This window comes from Sebastes fasciatus, chromosome 12, assembly GCF_043250625.1.
Source record: "Sebastes fasciatus isolate fSebFas1 chromosome 12, fSebFas1.pri, whole genome shotgun sequence".
Taxonomy (NCBI): Eukaryota; Metazoa; Chordata; class Actinopteri; order Perciformes; family Sebastidae; genus Sebastes; species Sebastes fasciatus.
Window position 1 is genome coordinate 13,136,049 of NC_133806.1, and position 13,542 is coordinate 13,149,590.

At 43.1% G+C, this 13,542-nt stretch overlaps 2 protein-coding genes and 1 long non-coding RNA gene across 3 annotated transcripts in view; all 3 read left to right on the forward strand.

Moving 5' to 3' along the window:
- Window positions 1-13,542, forward strand: part of LOC141779836 (hemicentin-1-like) — a 76,749-nt gene that overhangs the window by 3,424 nt on the left and 59,783 nt on the right. The gene's annotated exons all lie outside the window — the stretch shown is intronic.
- On the forward strand, window positions 1,095-12,592 carry LOC141779822 (cell adhesion molecule CEACAM5-like). Its single transcript, XM_074654857.1, has 5 exons — window positions 1,095-1,724; window positions 2,441-2,719; window positions 4,024-4,290; window positions 11,836-12,114; window positions 12,390-12,592. Exons 1-5 carry the CDS (start codon window positions 1,409-1,411, stop codon window positions 12,590-12,592), a joined length of 1,344 nt encoding a protein of 447 aa, XP_074510958.1. The 5' UTR covers window positions 1,095-1,408.
- On the forward strand, window positions 12,779-13,520 carry LOC141778758 (uncharacterized). The gene is made up of 3 exons (XR_012596132.1): window positions 12,779-12,795; window positions 13,005-13,125; window positions 13,503-13,520. It is a non-coding gene; the product is annotated as an uncharacterized LOC141778758 (long non-coding RNA).

Here is a 13,542-nt window from a genome sequence, read left to right on the forward strand (position 1 = left end):
CTCATGATCAACATGAGATTAATTCTCAGCCACTGCAGTGTTTCCTTCTACTCTAACTTTGTAATGTGGTAGCAAATACAAAATAATTTTGTTTTTCACCCACAGAGGAAGTTTCCAATGTAATGGTAACTGCCAACAGCACAGATTTGGTGGATTGCAGCAGTTCTGTCCATCTGTCCTGCTCCTCCACTGGATCCTCTCTCTCTTTCCTCTGGCTGAACGGCAGCTCAGAGGTTACAGCCAGCGACAGAGTTCAGCTCACTGATGGAGGCGCCAATCTCACTATAGTTAATGTGACCCGCTACGACCAGGGACCATTCAGGTGTCATGTGTCCAATCCCGTCAGTAACGGCACTCGTGGACCAATAAACTTCAACATCAGCTGTAAGTTACTAACCTACATGCTCACTTCTTTATCTGAAAACATCTGAATGCAAACAGAGACAGAGAGTTTAGATTATTGTCACAACTCAGTGATGAGTGGCCTTGCTTTGCAATGCGTCCACACATATGTTTTCGAATCGTCCGTCTGTCCGTACATCACTTCTCGTGAATGCGATATCTCAGGAACACCTGGAGGGAGGGCTCAGTTAACTTAGTTTTAAACTTAGTTTTCTGTATTTGTGTGCATGCATGTAAACATAGTCAGTGTATCGATGGAAATATTTGTTTTCTCTAATTTCACGTGAAACTACAGTATATGTAACCTATGGTTATTTCACATAGACTATTTATTTATTGAATTACCAGAAAACATGCTATATCGTGATATACTGTATATCGTTATTGAGATATGAAATGACCTGTATCATGATAGAAGATTTTGGCCATATCGTCCAGCCCTACATAGAGGGAATTTCTTCAAATTTGGCACAAACGTCCACTTGGACTCAAGGATGAACTGATTATATTTTGGAGGTCAAAGGTCAATGTCACTGTGACCTGAAGTCTGTCCCATTCTCATGAATGCAGTATCTCAGGAACGCCTTGAGGGAATTTCATTACATCTGGCACTAACGTCCACTTGGACTCAGGGATGAACTGATTAGAATTTGGTGGTCAAATGTCACTCTGACCTCACAGCTAAAATGCTAATTATGACAATTTCACACATATGTCTAACAGTATGAAATGATGAACTGACATTTTTGACAGACATAGATGTAAACTGCAACCTGACATGTTGGTGGAAACATACAACCGTGAGGCAGTAATTATAGTTTTTTTTGTTCCACCACAGGTTGTACAAAAATTAGAAACATATTTTTCAACCTAATGGAATCCAGTACATCGCTGCAAACTACAGCACAATGCCAACTAAATCAGTTTCATTTAGAAAGGGTTTATTACAAGCTTGTTCTGTTACATTTCATTATACAGAAGTTTCTTTTTTCTGGTGACTTGATATATGATAATGCAGTTGTGCATACTAACTTTTTGCTTTTGTTTTGCCCTACAATCAGATGGCCCAGAAAAAAATAATTTGACAATATGTCCGTCACAAGAATACTTTGTGGAAGGGTCAAACATCAGCCTGTCCTGCTCAGCTGACTCCAGCCCTCCTGCCCAGTTTGTGTGGCTTCTGAATGGAGACCTGCTGTCTGATACTGGATCAGAGCTCAGACTGATTAACAACAGTCAGAGTGGGAACTACAGCTGTCAGGCCTTTAACAGCAAAACTCTGAGATATATAACTTCTCAGCCTGCAGCCATCTCTGTACTGAGTAAGTTTAAAAGGTTTTGTGCAAAGAAATATAGATAACAAGATGGGATGTACCTGTGATGGTATAAGATAACCCTTTAAGATAAACTATAAGATAAAGTCCCGCTAAACATTTGTGGAACAAAGAGAAACAATACTTACATACGTTTTGCTTGTAGAGACAACTGAGGCTCAGAATGAAAAATGTTTGCGGTCGTACTCCTGGAGTGGCCAATAGCACAGCAAAAGTTGTGGCTTGCAAATATAACTAATACACACATTGAGGACGATCAGTTGAACACATTCAATATGTTAATGCACATTATTTGCAGTGACTACAATATCTTCACAGTAATCTAATCTGGTCAAAGACTATATCCCCTGTCACCTCTCACATTAGTTTTGGAGTTATTGATAATGAAATTGCCATTCAGGCTGATTGTTGGGCTAACAATTACTTTCAAGTTTAAACACGTAAGGTCAGCCAACACTGGTTAAATACCGTACCAAGCACTAGACAACGGATAGCAGAAGATATAATAGTTAAACAAAATAAACATTCTCATGACTACATGTCTATGTCCAACTCGCATACAAACCTTGTACGTCTAGACATTATTACTCATCATTGATATCGGATTCATTCCCACTCTCCACATTGCTCCACTCTACTGAACAATGTTAACTTTCTTAGACAAGAAAGGTGGCCAATATAAAACCACTGTGTTTCACCCACAGAGCGTGTTGCCAATGTTGTGGTAACTTCAAACACAACAGACTTGTTGGAGTTCAACAGCTCTGTCAGTCTGTCCTGCGCCTCCTCTGGACTCTTCCTCTCTTTCCTCTGGCTGAACAGCAGCTCTGAGGTTACAGCCAGCGATAGAGTTCAGCTCACTGATGGAAACTCCACTCTCACTATAGTCAGTGTGACCCGCTACGACCAGGGACCATTCAGGTGTCGTGTGTTTAATCCTGTAAGCAATGGCACCAGTGATCCAGTAAACCTCTCCATCAACTGTGAGTTATTAACTTAAATGTGCATACTCTTTATCTATCACTACATGCATGTATGTTTCAAATCTGATGGTATCATGACGCTTCACACTGAGCAAAGCTGCATGTCTTGTTGCATTTTCTTCAAGTTGCTAACTTTACTTTTTGGTGATTATTTTGATTTGTTTTTACTCCCCATATGCTGCACACTGTAGATGGCCCAGAAAATATTAATTTGACAATATCTCCGTCACAAGAGCACTATGTTGAAGGGTCAGACATCAGCCTGTCCTGCTCAGCTGACTCCAGACCTTCTGCCCAGTTTCAGTGGTTTCTGAATGGAGACCTGCTCTCTGATACTGAACCAGAGCTCAGACTGATGAACATTCAGATGAGTCAGAGTGGGAACTACAGCTGTTGGGCCTTCAACAACAAAACTATGAGATATATAACTTCTCAACCTGCAGCCATCTCTGTACTGAGTAAGTTTAAAAGATTTTGTGCAAAGAAATATAGATAACAAGATGGGATGTACCTGTGATGGTATCAGATAAAACTTTCTTAAATATAAAGAAAAAGTCCCGCTAAACATTTGTGGAACAAAGATAAAACAATACTTACATATGTTTGCACTCATAATACGGCTACAAGTTTTGCTTGTACAGAGACAACTGAGGCTCAGAATGAAAAATGTTTGCGGTCGTACTCCTGGAGTGGCCAATAGCACAGCAAAAGTTGTGGCTTGCAAATATAACTAATACACACATTGAGGACGATCAGTTAAACACATTCAATATGTTAATGCACATTATTTGCAGTAACTGCAATATATTTAAAGTACTCTGTGTTTCACCCACAGAGCGTGTTGCCAATGTTGTGGTAACTTCAAACACAATAGACTTGTTGGAGTTCAACAGCTCTGTCAGTCTGTCCTGCTCCTCCACTGGACTCTTCCTCTCTTTCCTCTGGCTGAACAGCAGCTCTGAGGTTACAGAAAGTGACAGAGTTCAGCTCTCTGATGGAGGCTCCACTCTCACTATAGTCAGTCTGACCCGCTACGACCAGGGACCATTCAGGTGTCATGTGTCCAATCATTTTAGTAACGTCACCAGCGATCCAATAGACCTCCTCATCAACTGTGAGTTATTAACTTATATGTGCATACTCTTTATCCATCACTACATGCATGTATGCTTCAAATTTGATGGTATAATGAGGCTTCACACTGAGCGAAGCTGCATGTCTTGTTGCATTTTCTTTAAGCTGCTAACTTTAATTTTTGATGAATTTTTTTTTTTTTTTTACTCCCCATATGCTGCACACTGTAGATGGCCCAGAAAATATTAATTTGATAATATCTCCGTCACAAGAGCACTATGTTGAAGGGTCAGACATCAGCCTGATGTGCTCAGCTGTCTCCAGACCTTCTGCCCAGTTTATGTGGCTTCTGAATGGAGACCTGCTGTCTGATACTGAACCAGAGCTCAGACTGATGAACATTCAGATGAGTCAGAGTGGGAACTACAGCTGTCGGGCCTTTAACAACAAAACTATGAGATATATAACTTCTCAGCCTGCAGCCATCTCTGTACTGAGTAAGTTTAAAAGGTTTTGTGCAAAGAAATATGGATTAAAAAAATGGGATGCACCTGTGATGGTATCAGATAAAACTTTCTTAAATACAAAGAAAAAGTCCCGCTAAACATTTGTGGAACAAAGAGAACCAATACTGACATACGTTTTGCTTGTACAGACAATTGAGGCTCAGAATGAAAAATGTTTGCGGTCGTACTCCTGGAGTGGCCAATAGCACAGCAAAAGTTGTGGCTTGCAAATATAACTAATACACACATTGAGGACGATCAGTTGAACACATTCAATAGGTAAATGCACATTATTTGCAGTAACTGCAATATCTTCACAGTAATCTAATCTGGTCAAAGACTATATCCCCTGTCACCTCTCACATTAGTTTTGGAGTTATTAATAATGAAATTGCCATTCAGGCTTATTGTTGGGCTAGCAATTACTTTTAAGTTTAAACACATAAGGTCAGCCAACACTGGTTAAATATCGCACCAAGCACTAGACAACGGATAGCAGAAGATATAATAGTTAAACAAAATAAACATTCTCGTGACTACATGTCTATGTCCAACTCGCATACAAACCTTGTACGTCTAACCATTATTACTCATCATTCAAATGGGATTCATTCCCACTCTCCACATTGCTCCACTCTACTGAACAATGTTCACTTTCTTAGACAGGAAAGGTGGCCAATATAAAACCACTGTGTTTCACCCACAGAGCGTGTTGCCAATGTTGTGGTAACTTCAGACACAACAGATTTGTTGGAGTTCAACAGCTCTGTCAGTCTGTCCTGCTCCTCCTCTGGAACCTTCCTCTCTTTCCTCTGGCTGAACAGCAGCTCTGAGGTTACAGTAAGTGACAGAGTTCAGTTCTCTGATGGAGGCTCCACTCTCACTATAGTCAGTGTGACCCGCTGCGACCAGGGACCATTCATGTGTCATGTGTTTAATCCTGTAAGCAATGGCACCAGTGATCCAGTAAACCTCACCATCAACTGTGAGTTATTAACTTATATGTGCATACTTTAACCAACACAACATGCATGTATGTTTCAAATCTGATGGTATCATGAGGCTCCACACTGAGCAAAGCTTCATGTCTTGTTGCATTTTCTTCAAGTTGCTAACTTTACTTTTTGGTGATTATTTTGATTTGTTTTTACTCCCCATATGCTGCACACTGTAGATGGCCCAGAAAATATTAATTTGACAATATCTCCGTCACAAGAGCACTATGTTGAAGGGTCAGACATCAGCCTGTCCTGCTCAGCTGACTCCAGACCTTCTGCCCAGTTTCAGTGGTTTCTGAATGGAGACCTGCTGTCTGATACTGAACCAGAGCTCAGACTGATGAACCTTCAGATGAGTCACAGTGGGAACTACAGCTGTCGGGCCTTCAACAACAAAACTATGAGATATATAACTTCTCAACCTGCAGCCATCTCTGTACTGAGTAAGTTTAAAAGGTTTTGTGCAAAGTGTTACAACCCGGCTCTTAGGTTGCAACAAAATTGGGAGTGGAGACGAGGTAAATGCAAAAAGTATCAGTTTATTTACAAAACACTAAATTCATCAATAAATGTTTAGATCATTATCAGTAATCAGTGGTGTAGGAGTGCATGGATGCGTGTGTGTGAGAGCATATAGAAAAAGAGGAATAGCCGCGCCGCGATGTCCACAGGAATGGAATGATGTGCGTGCATGGAGAGAGAGCGCGTTCTGAATGGCGAAGAGGGTTTTATAGTCAGCGCTACACCGGGCCCAGGTGTAGCTCATCAACCCATCATGTCCTCATGTCCCCGCCTCAACCAGAGCCTGCAAGAAACAAAAGAGACCAGCGAGCCAACACACACCTAGTGGTGGGGAGGGGTCGTCACACACCCCCCCATCAAAAAAGGAGTTCCAATAAGAACACCGCAACCGCTATTCACTAAATCAACAACAAAACAATTTACTTTACCTACGATTGATGTTCTTCATTTGTAATATAATATCTAAACTTTAGTTGTAACACTTTACTTACACTTACAACTATATCAAAATCCTTACTGACCATTTGTAGTTTATTCCCCAGCAGCCAACCAATCCCCATCCCGCCCACTCAGCAACTCCGGCGCCTGAAGAAGCATTTAAGGTGACAGAACAGGTACATAGCAGACCAGAGGGGTTAACAATTCAGTCAGACACATTTTTAAGAGCTAGGAGCTCTAGATAAGGCATCGGCCACAACATTATCAGAGCCTTTGATGTGGCGAATGTCCAAACAATAAGCTTGCAAATACAACATCCATCGCATCAACCTGCGATTTGGGCAATGTACTGAGTGCAAAAAAGTTATGGGATTATGATCTGTGTACGCAACCAGAGGAACACTAGAGCCCACATAAACATCAAAATGCTGTAAATTACAACGTCATCCAAATACACAGCACAACCTTCCAGCCCTGACACCACCATGTTCATGAGGCGCTGGAATGTTGAGGGTGCATTCCGCAGTCCAAAACTCATGACATTATAAGTGACCAAACCGTTGGGTGTGATAAAGGCAGAGATTTCTTTTGCCCTCTGAGACAGTGGAACCTGCCAGTAACCCTTCAGTAGATCAAATTTACTTACAAATTTCGCAGAACCAACCTGATCAATACAATCTTCGATCCGAGGCAGTGGATAGGCATCAGGTTTGGTAACTGTATTTACTTTTCGATAATCTGTACAAAACCTAGGACTTTTGTCAGACTTTTCAACAAGCAAACAAGGTGACGCCCAGCTCGAAGACGAGGGTTCTGCGATGCCATTTTCGAGCATGTATTTAATTTCTGTGTCCATTACCTTGCGCTTCTCTTCAGACACACGGTAAAAACGCTGACGGATGGGCTGCGCGTCGCCTACATCTATGTCATGCTCGACCAGATGAGTTTGGCTTGGTGTATCACCAAACAAGCATGGATAGCTGTGAATAAGAGCAGACAACTCAGCACTTCTTTCCGCAGACAAATGAACAAACAAAGAATCAAGATTACGCAACGTTTCAGCGTTCTTCAGTCGCCCACGCAACAAGCTTTCATCTGGTGCGGTAACCCCATCATCCTCCCCTGCAGGGAACTGACTCCCAACAGCCGCCGCTGCTGAGAGAGGTCTAGACTCGCGAGCATAGTACAGTTTCAACATGTTGACATGGCAGAGTTGAGTTGCTTTCCTACGCTTCGGCGTGGAAAGGATATAATTTTGGTCAGACACCTGCCGCAGTACAGTAAAAGGGCCAGTAAATTTAGCTTGAAATGGCGACTTAACTATTGGAAACAAAGCAAGGACCTGATCTCCAGGACTAAACCCGCGCTGCTCGGTTTTCCGATCATACAAACGCTTCATTTTTTCCTGGGCAGACGACAACTTCTCTTTAGCCATCTCCCCAGCGGAGTACAAACGATGCCGGAACCCATTTACATACTCTATCAGATTACTAGGCGGTTCTGATGGCGTGACAGTGTCATGCAGCAGCGTGAGCGGCCCACGCACTGTATGGCCAAAAACAAGTTCGTTAGGGCTAAAACCGGTGCTTTCCTGCACAACTTCTCTAGCAGCCAACAGAAGCCATGGCAGCCCTTCCTCCCAGTCCTGATTCAGCTCAACACAATAACTACGCAAAAGAGACTTCAGAGTCTGGTGGAACCTCTCAAGTGCTCCCTGACTCTGTGCGTGATATGCGGAAGATTGGTTATGTTGGACCTTCAACTGTTTCCACACTTGTGCAAAACGGTTGGATGAGAAATTTGAACCCTGATCACTCTATCACTTTCGGGATTCCGAAGATAGAGATAAATTGTGTCAGTGCTTTCACTACCGACTTCGTGGTGATAGAACGCAGTGGATATGCGGCTGGATACCTCGTGCTCTGACACATCACAGTAAGCAAGTAGTTACAGCCTGCTTTGGAACGAGGTAAAGGACCGACACAATCAATGATCAAATATTCAAATGGCTGTGCAGTCGCTGGGATGGGGCACAGTGGAGCAGGTTTAATGCTCTGATTGGGTTTACCTGTCATTTGGCACGTGTGACATGATTTAATATAACGAGACACATCTCTCTTTAAACGAGGCCAAAAAAAATACCGTAAAATGTAATTATACGTCTTACGGACGCCCAGATGTCCTGACTGGTTATGTGATGTTTGAAGGACCTCGTCACGAAACTTTACAGGAACCACAATCTGAAACACTGGCTTACCGACAAAGTCTTCCCCATGCGACAGCCATTTTCTCACCAAAAGCTCTCCTTGCAACAGATAACCACTGGCGGCGCTGTTTCCATCCTCAGTGGAGAGAACAGCCTCAAACAGCTGACTCAGGGAGGGATCAGCTCTCTGCTCCGCCACTAGGTCACTGCGAGATACAGACAACAATGAGTCAGGAACAACAACAAGATCCCCCTCACTCAACTCCTCTTCACCCTGCTCAGGTTCCCCCTGTGCACGGCTCATAGCCCGTGTCACAGCGCAAGCGGTAAACACTTCTGGGAAACACAGAGCGTTCTCATCTGGGTTACCAGTCACAGTGGGTGAATATGACACTATAGGAGGTGGTGGACGCTCGGCCCACACCCGGCTGCCAGCCAGGCCGTTACCAAGAATGATGTCCACACCTTCGATCGGCAGTGCAGGACGGACTCCCATGGCGACCTTACCCTGCACCAACCCACAGTTAATTTCAACAGAATGCAAAGGAACAGGCACAACGTTCAAACCCATACCCCGCATCAGGACAAAGTCCCCAGTGTCAGAATCATCACAAAATGGCAGAACAGAGCTCAAAATGTACGAGTCATATGCTGCGGTATCTCTCAAGATTTTTACCGGCACACTGTTACCTCCCACCAGTGACACACAGCCGTCAGACACAAAGGCAGAGAAGTCAGGTTCCTCCAACCTGCATGGCTCTCCAATGTTAACCTGTCGAAAGGGAGAGACAACAGGGACAGGTTCCACAGATACAGCACAAGCACCAGAGTTCAACCGACCCCCGCTATACCCTCTTCCAGCATTAGCTCTGGGACAGTCAGCTTTCCAGTGCCCTCTACCCCTGCAAAAGTTACATACTCTTGAAGAGTCAAAATGCATCTGACCTCGTGTACAGTGTTCCAACCTACCAAGGCGTGGATGAGGTTTCTCCTCTCGTCTACCCGAGGCACGATACATACCACCTCCGTCTGGGACCCTGAAGTTGCGGTCACCTCTGTGCGTCAGCACGTAGTCATCAGCCAGGGTGGCGGCCTCAGCAGCAGTCTTCACCTTATGCTCACCGATGTAAACAGCGATGTGGCTGGGGATGGAATTTTTAAATTGTTCTAAAACAACCAGATCACATAAAGCATTATAAGTGTCTACCTTTACGGCATTGCACCAACGACTGAAAAAAGTGACCAGATCTCTGGCAAACTCCACATGACTCTGTTTACCAGACTTCTCCCAGGTCCTGAACTTCTGGCGATACGCCTCTGGGACTAACTCATAGGCCTTTAATACAGCAGATTTAACAGTTAAATAGATTTTACTTTCTGCCACTGTCAGAGCAGAGTAGGCCTCCTGAGCCTTACCTATTAAAACACACTGTAATAATAATGTACGATCAGCATCAGACCACTCTCTGCTCTCAGCTACACGCTCAAACAGTGAGAAAAAAGTGTCTGGGTCTCGCTCACTAAACTGAGGAACTAACCGCAGATTACTGGCAACATCAAATGACGAAGTCGATCTACCAGATAAGTCAGAGGCACGGCTAGCACCTCCAGCAGGTAAACTCAACCTGTGCTCTATCTCCAGCCTTTTAAGTTCTGCCTCTCTCCTCAGTTTCTCCACTGCCAGCTTCTCCATCTCTGTCTGCAGTAGCAACAGCTCTCTCCTCTGCTCAAAAGTCAGACCTGTATCTCTGCAGCCAGACACATCAACACCGTCCACCTCAGGACCAACAGTATACATTTTACCTCTGAAAATACCCCTATCACTGAGATTTGCTTTAACAATACCTTTAATGTTTTCCTTCATCCTCTTATCACCAACATCTAAATTAAAATGTTCGGCAATACGGATTAGCTGTTCACGTGAGCAGCTCTCCAGCAGCTCCTCCGATGGCGCTCTCAGAAACTCCTCTACACTCGCCATAACTCACTTACCTACACGCACAATCCTCTACTGACGCGACAAAAACATACCTGGCACGCTGAGCTCACACAGCCCGCACAGCCGTGACGTCACCGTCCCTCTAACTGCCTGACAGAGAACTAGGTAAACTCCCCCCTAGTCTTCAGGTGCTAGTTGCGGTGGGTATTTATGCACTATCTACCGCAAAGCCCGGCGAAGCAACCGGCAACCGGCGACTCCCCCCGCAGCCTCGGCCGTGCTCCCGAGCTGACAGCAGCTCTAACCGCGTTCACACCACACTAACACCCCCCTACGAACTCCAAAGGGAGTCCGCACTGAAGCCTAACAGGGACAGAAACACCGGTAACTTACAGTAGCTGGACCTGACTGCTGAACTCACTGCCAAACATCACCAGCACATCAAACCTGGCGACACTAAGAAACAACCAGCGGCTTCACTGAAATGAACACAAACAGCACTTACCCTCGTCAACGCTACTCCCAAACATTTAGCTGAGCGCTCATTGACAAAAAACGCTCCTGAAATTGGCAACAGCTGTGTGTCGACGTCACACTACAAACGGTCCTTCTCACTAACTCCGCCCAACAGACCTCTTACTACCTGAGAAACTAGGTCCACCAAAATAGACGAGTCCCCATTTGTTACAACCCGGCTCTTAGGTTGCAACAAAAATGGGAGTGGAGACGAGGTAAATGCAAAAAGTATCAGTTTATTTACAAAACACTAAATTCATCAATAAATGTTTAGATCATTATCAGTAATCAGTGGTGTAGGAGTGCATGGATGCGTGTGTGTGAGAGCATATAGAAAAAGAGGAATAGCCGCGCCGCGATGTCCACAGGAATGGAATGATGTGCGTGCATGGAGAGAGAGCGCGTTCTGAATGGCGAAGAGGGTTTTATAGTCAGCGCTACACCGGGCCCAGGTGTAGCTCATCAACCCATCATGTCCTCATGTCCCCGCCTCAACCAGAGCCTGCAAGAAACAAAAGAGACCAGCGAGCCAACACACACCTAGTGGTGGGGAGGGGTCGTCACAAAAGAAATATAGATAACAAGATGGTATGTACCTGTGATGGTATAAGATAAAACTTTCTTAAATATAAAGAAAAAGTCCCGCTAAACATTTGTGGAACAAAGATAAAACAATACTTACATATGTTTGCACTCAAAATACGGCTACAAGTTTTGCTTGTAGAGACAACTGAGGCTCAGAATGAAAAATGTTTGCGGTCGTACTCCTGGAGTGGCCAATAGCACAGCAAAAGTTGTGGCTTGCAAATATAACTAATACACACATTGAGGACGATCAGTTAAACACATTCAATATGTTAATGCACATTATTTGCAGTAACTGCATATATTAAAAGTACTCTGTGTTTCACCCACAGAGCGTGTTGCCAATGTTGTGGTAACTTCAAACACAACAGACTTGTTGGAGTTCAACAGCTCTGTCAGTCTGTCCTGCTCCTCCTCTGGACTCTTCCTCTCTTTCCTCTGGCTGAACAGCAGCTCTGAGGTTACAGAAAGTGACAGAGTTCAGCTCTCTGATGGAGGCTCCACTCTCACTATAGTCAGTGTGACCCGCTACGACCAGGGACCATTCAGGTGTCGTGTGTCCAATCATTTTAGTAACGTCACCAGCGATCCAATAGACCTCCTCATCAACTGTGAGTTATTAACTTATATGTGCATACTCTTTATCCATCACTACATGCATGTATGCTTCAAATCTGATGGTATCATGAGGCTTCACACTGAGCAAAGCTGCATGTCTTGTTGCATTTTCTTCAAGTTGCTAACTTTACTTTTTAGTGATTTTTTTATTTGTTTTTTACTCCCCATATGCTGCACACTGTAGATGGCCCAGAAAATACTAATTTGATAATATCTCCGTCACAAGAGCACTATGTTGAAGGGTCAAACATCAGCCTGATGTGCTCAGCTGTCTCCAGACCTTCTGCCCAGTTTCAGTGGTTTCTGAATGGAGACCTGCTGTCTGATACTGAACCAGAGCTCAGACTGATGAACATTCAGACGAGTCAGAGTGGGAACTACAGCTGTCAGGCCTTTAACAACAAAACTATGAGATATGAAAAGTCTCAGCCGTCCGTTGTCTCTGTTGTACTGGGTGAGTTGGAATTATGAGGTTTAGTGGATACAGTAGTGATATGTATCAGAAAGATTTACCTGCATAATCTGTATTGACAAAATGTGTACTCCAAGCAGTGTACGTTAATATTCAATAATAATAATAATAATAATAATAATAATAATAATAATAATAATAATAAAAGACAGACAGTAAAACATTACTTGTATAACATTTGGCGGTGGATTGACTGTAACAGGTACCAAGATGGTGTTGATTACAGATTTTGTTGATACTCTTGAATATTGCAATCAACCGAAGGTGTTATACCTCTGATAATCTGAAGAGTAGCAGACTTCCTAAAGATGTTTCTTACAGATTCATTCCACCAACTAAAAGTGGCAGATTTCTTTTAAGTTCATGAGACAGCAATGGCTTGAAATCTAAAACTCCACTTGTTATTTTTAGGTTTCATTTCAGACGGGAGTTTTGGAGGTCTTTCAGCTGGTGCCATTGCTGGAATAGTTATCGCGTGTTTAGTAATACTTTCTGCAGTAGCTGGTGGAGGGTATTATATTTATAAAAAAAAGTAAGTGAAAATAGCCTTCATAGTACCAACCAGACATCTCTCCCTTTTTTATCATGTATTAATATGTGACTGACTTCAGATTAACCCTAACATTACACAAACTTTACTCTTTCTTGTATTTCTTGTTTATTCTTATACATTAGACTTATGGTAGTCTAAACAATAAAGAGCAAGAATTTACTGTATTACCTGAATGAAATTATTAACATATCACTCGTCAATTAATTTAATCTGTTGATCCCATTTATACATTGTTTTTTTAAAAACTGCTTAACTTGTGTAAAAATGTAAATACTTAGGTTACAGTTTGATTGTAATTTTGATTTGCATCTGGTTGCATGGCCACATTTTAACAATGCTTTATTTCTAATATTTAGAATCGACAACAAAGCTCCGCCACAATCTGATAATATAGGT

What these genes read in the sequence shown, in the direction of transcription:
- LOC141779822 (XM_074654857.1), top strand. Translation starts at nt 1,409, where the DNA reads ATGATAATGCAGTTGTGCATACTAACTTTTTGCTTTTGTTTTGCCCTA. An exon ending in TGCAGCCATCTCTGTACTGA is followed by an intron (nt 1,725 to 2,440) that starts GTAAGTTTAAAA and finishes TTTCACCCACAG; the next exon opens with AGCGTGTTGCCAATGTTGTG. An exon ending in TGCAGCCATCTCTGTACTGA is followed by an intron (nt 4,291 to 11,835) that starts GTAAGTTTAAAA and finishes TTTCACCCACAG; the next exon opens with AGCGTGTTGCCAATGTTGTG.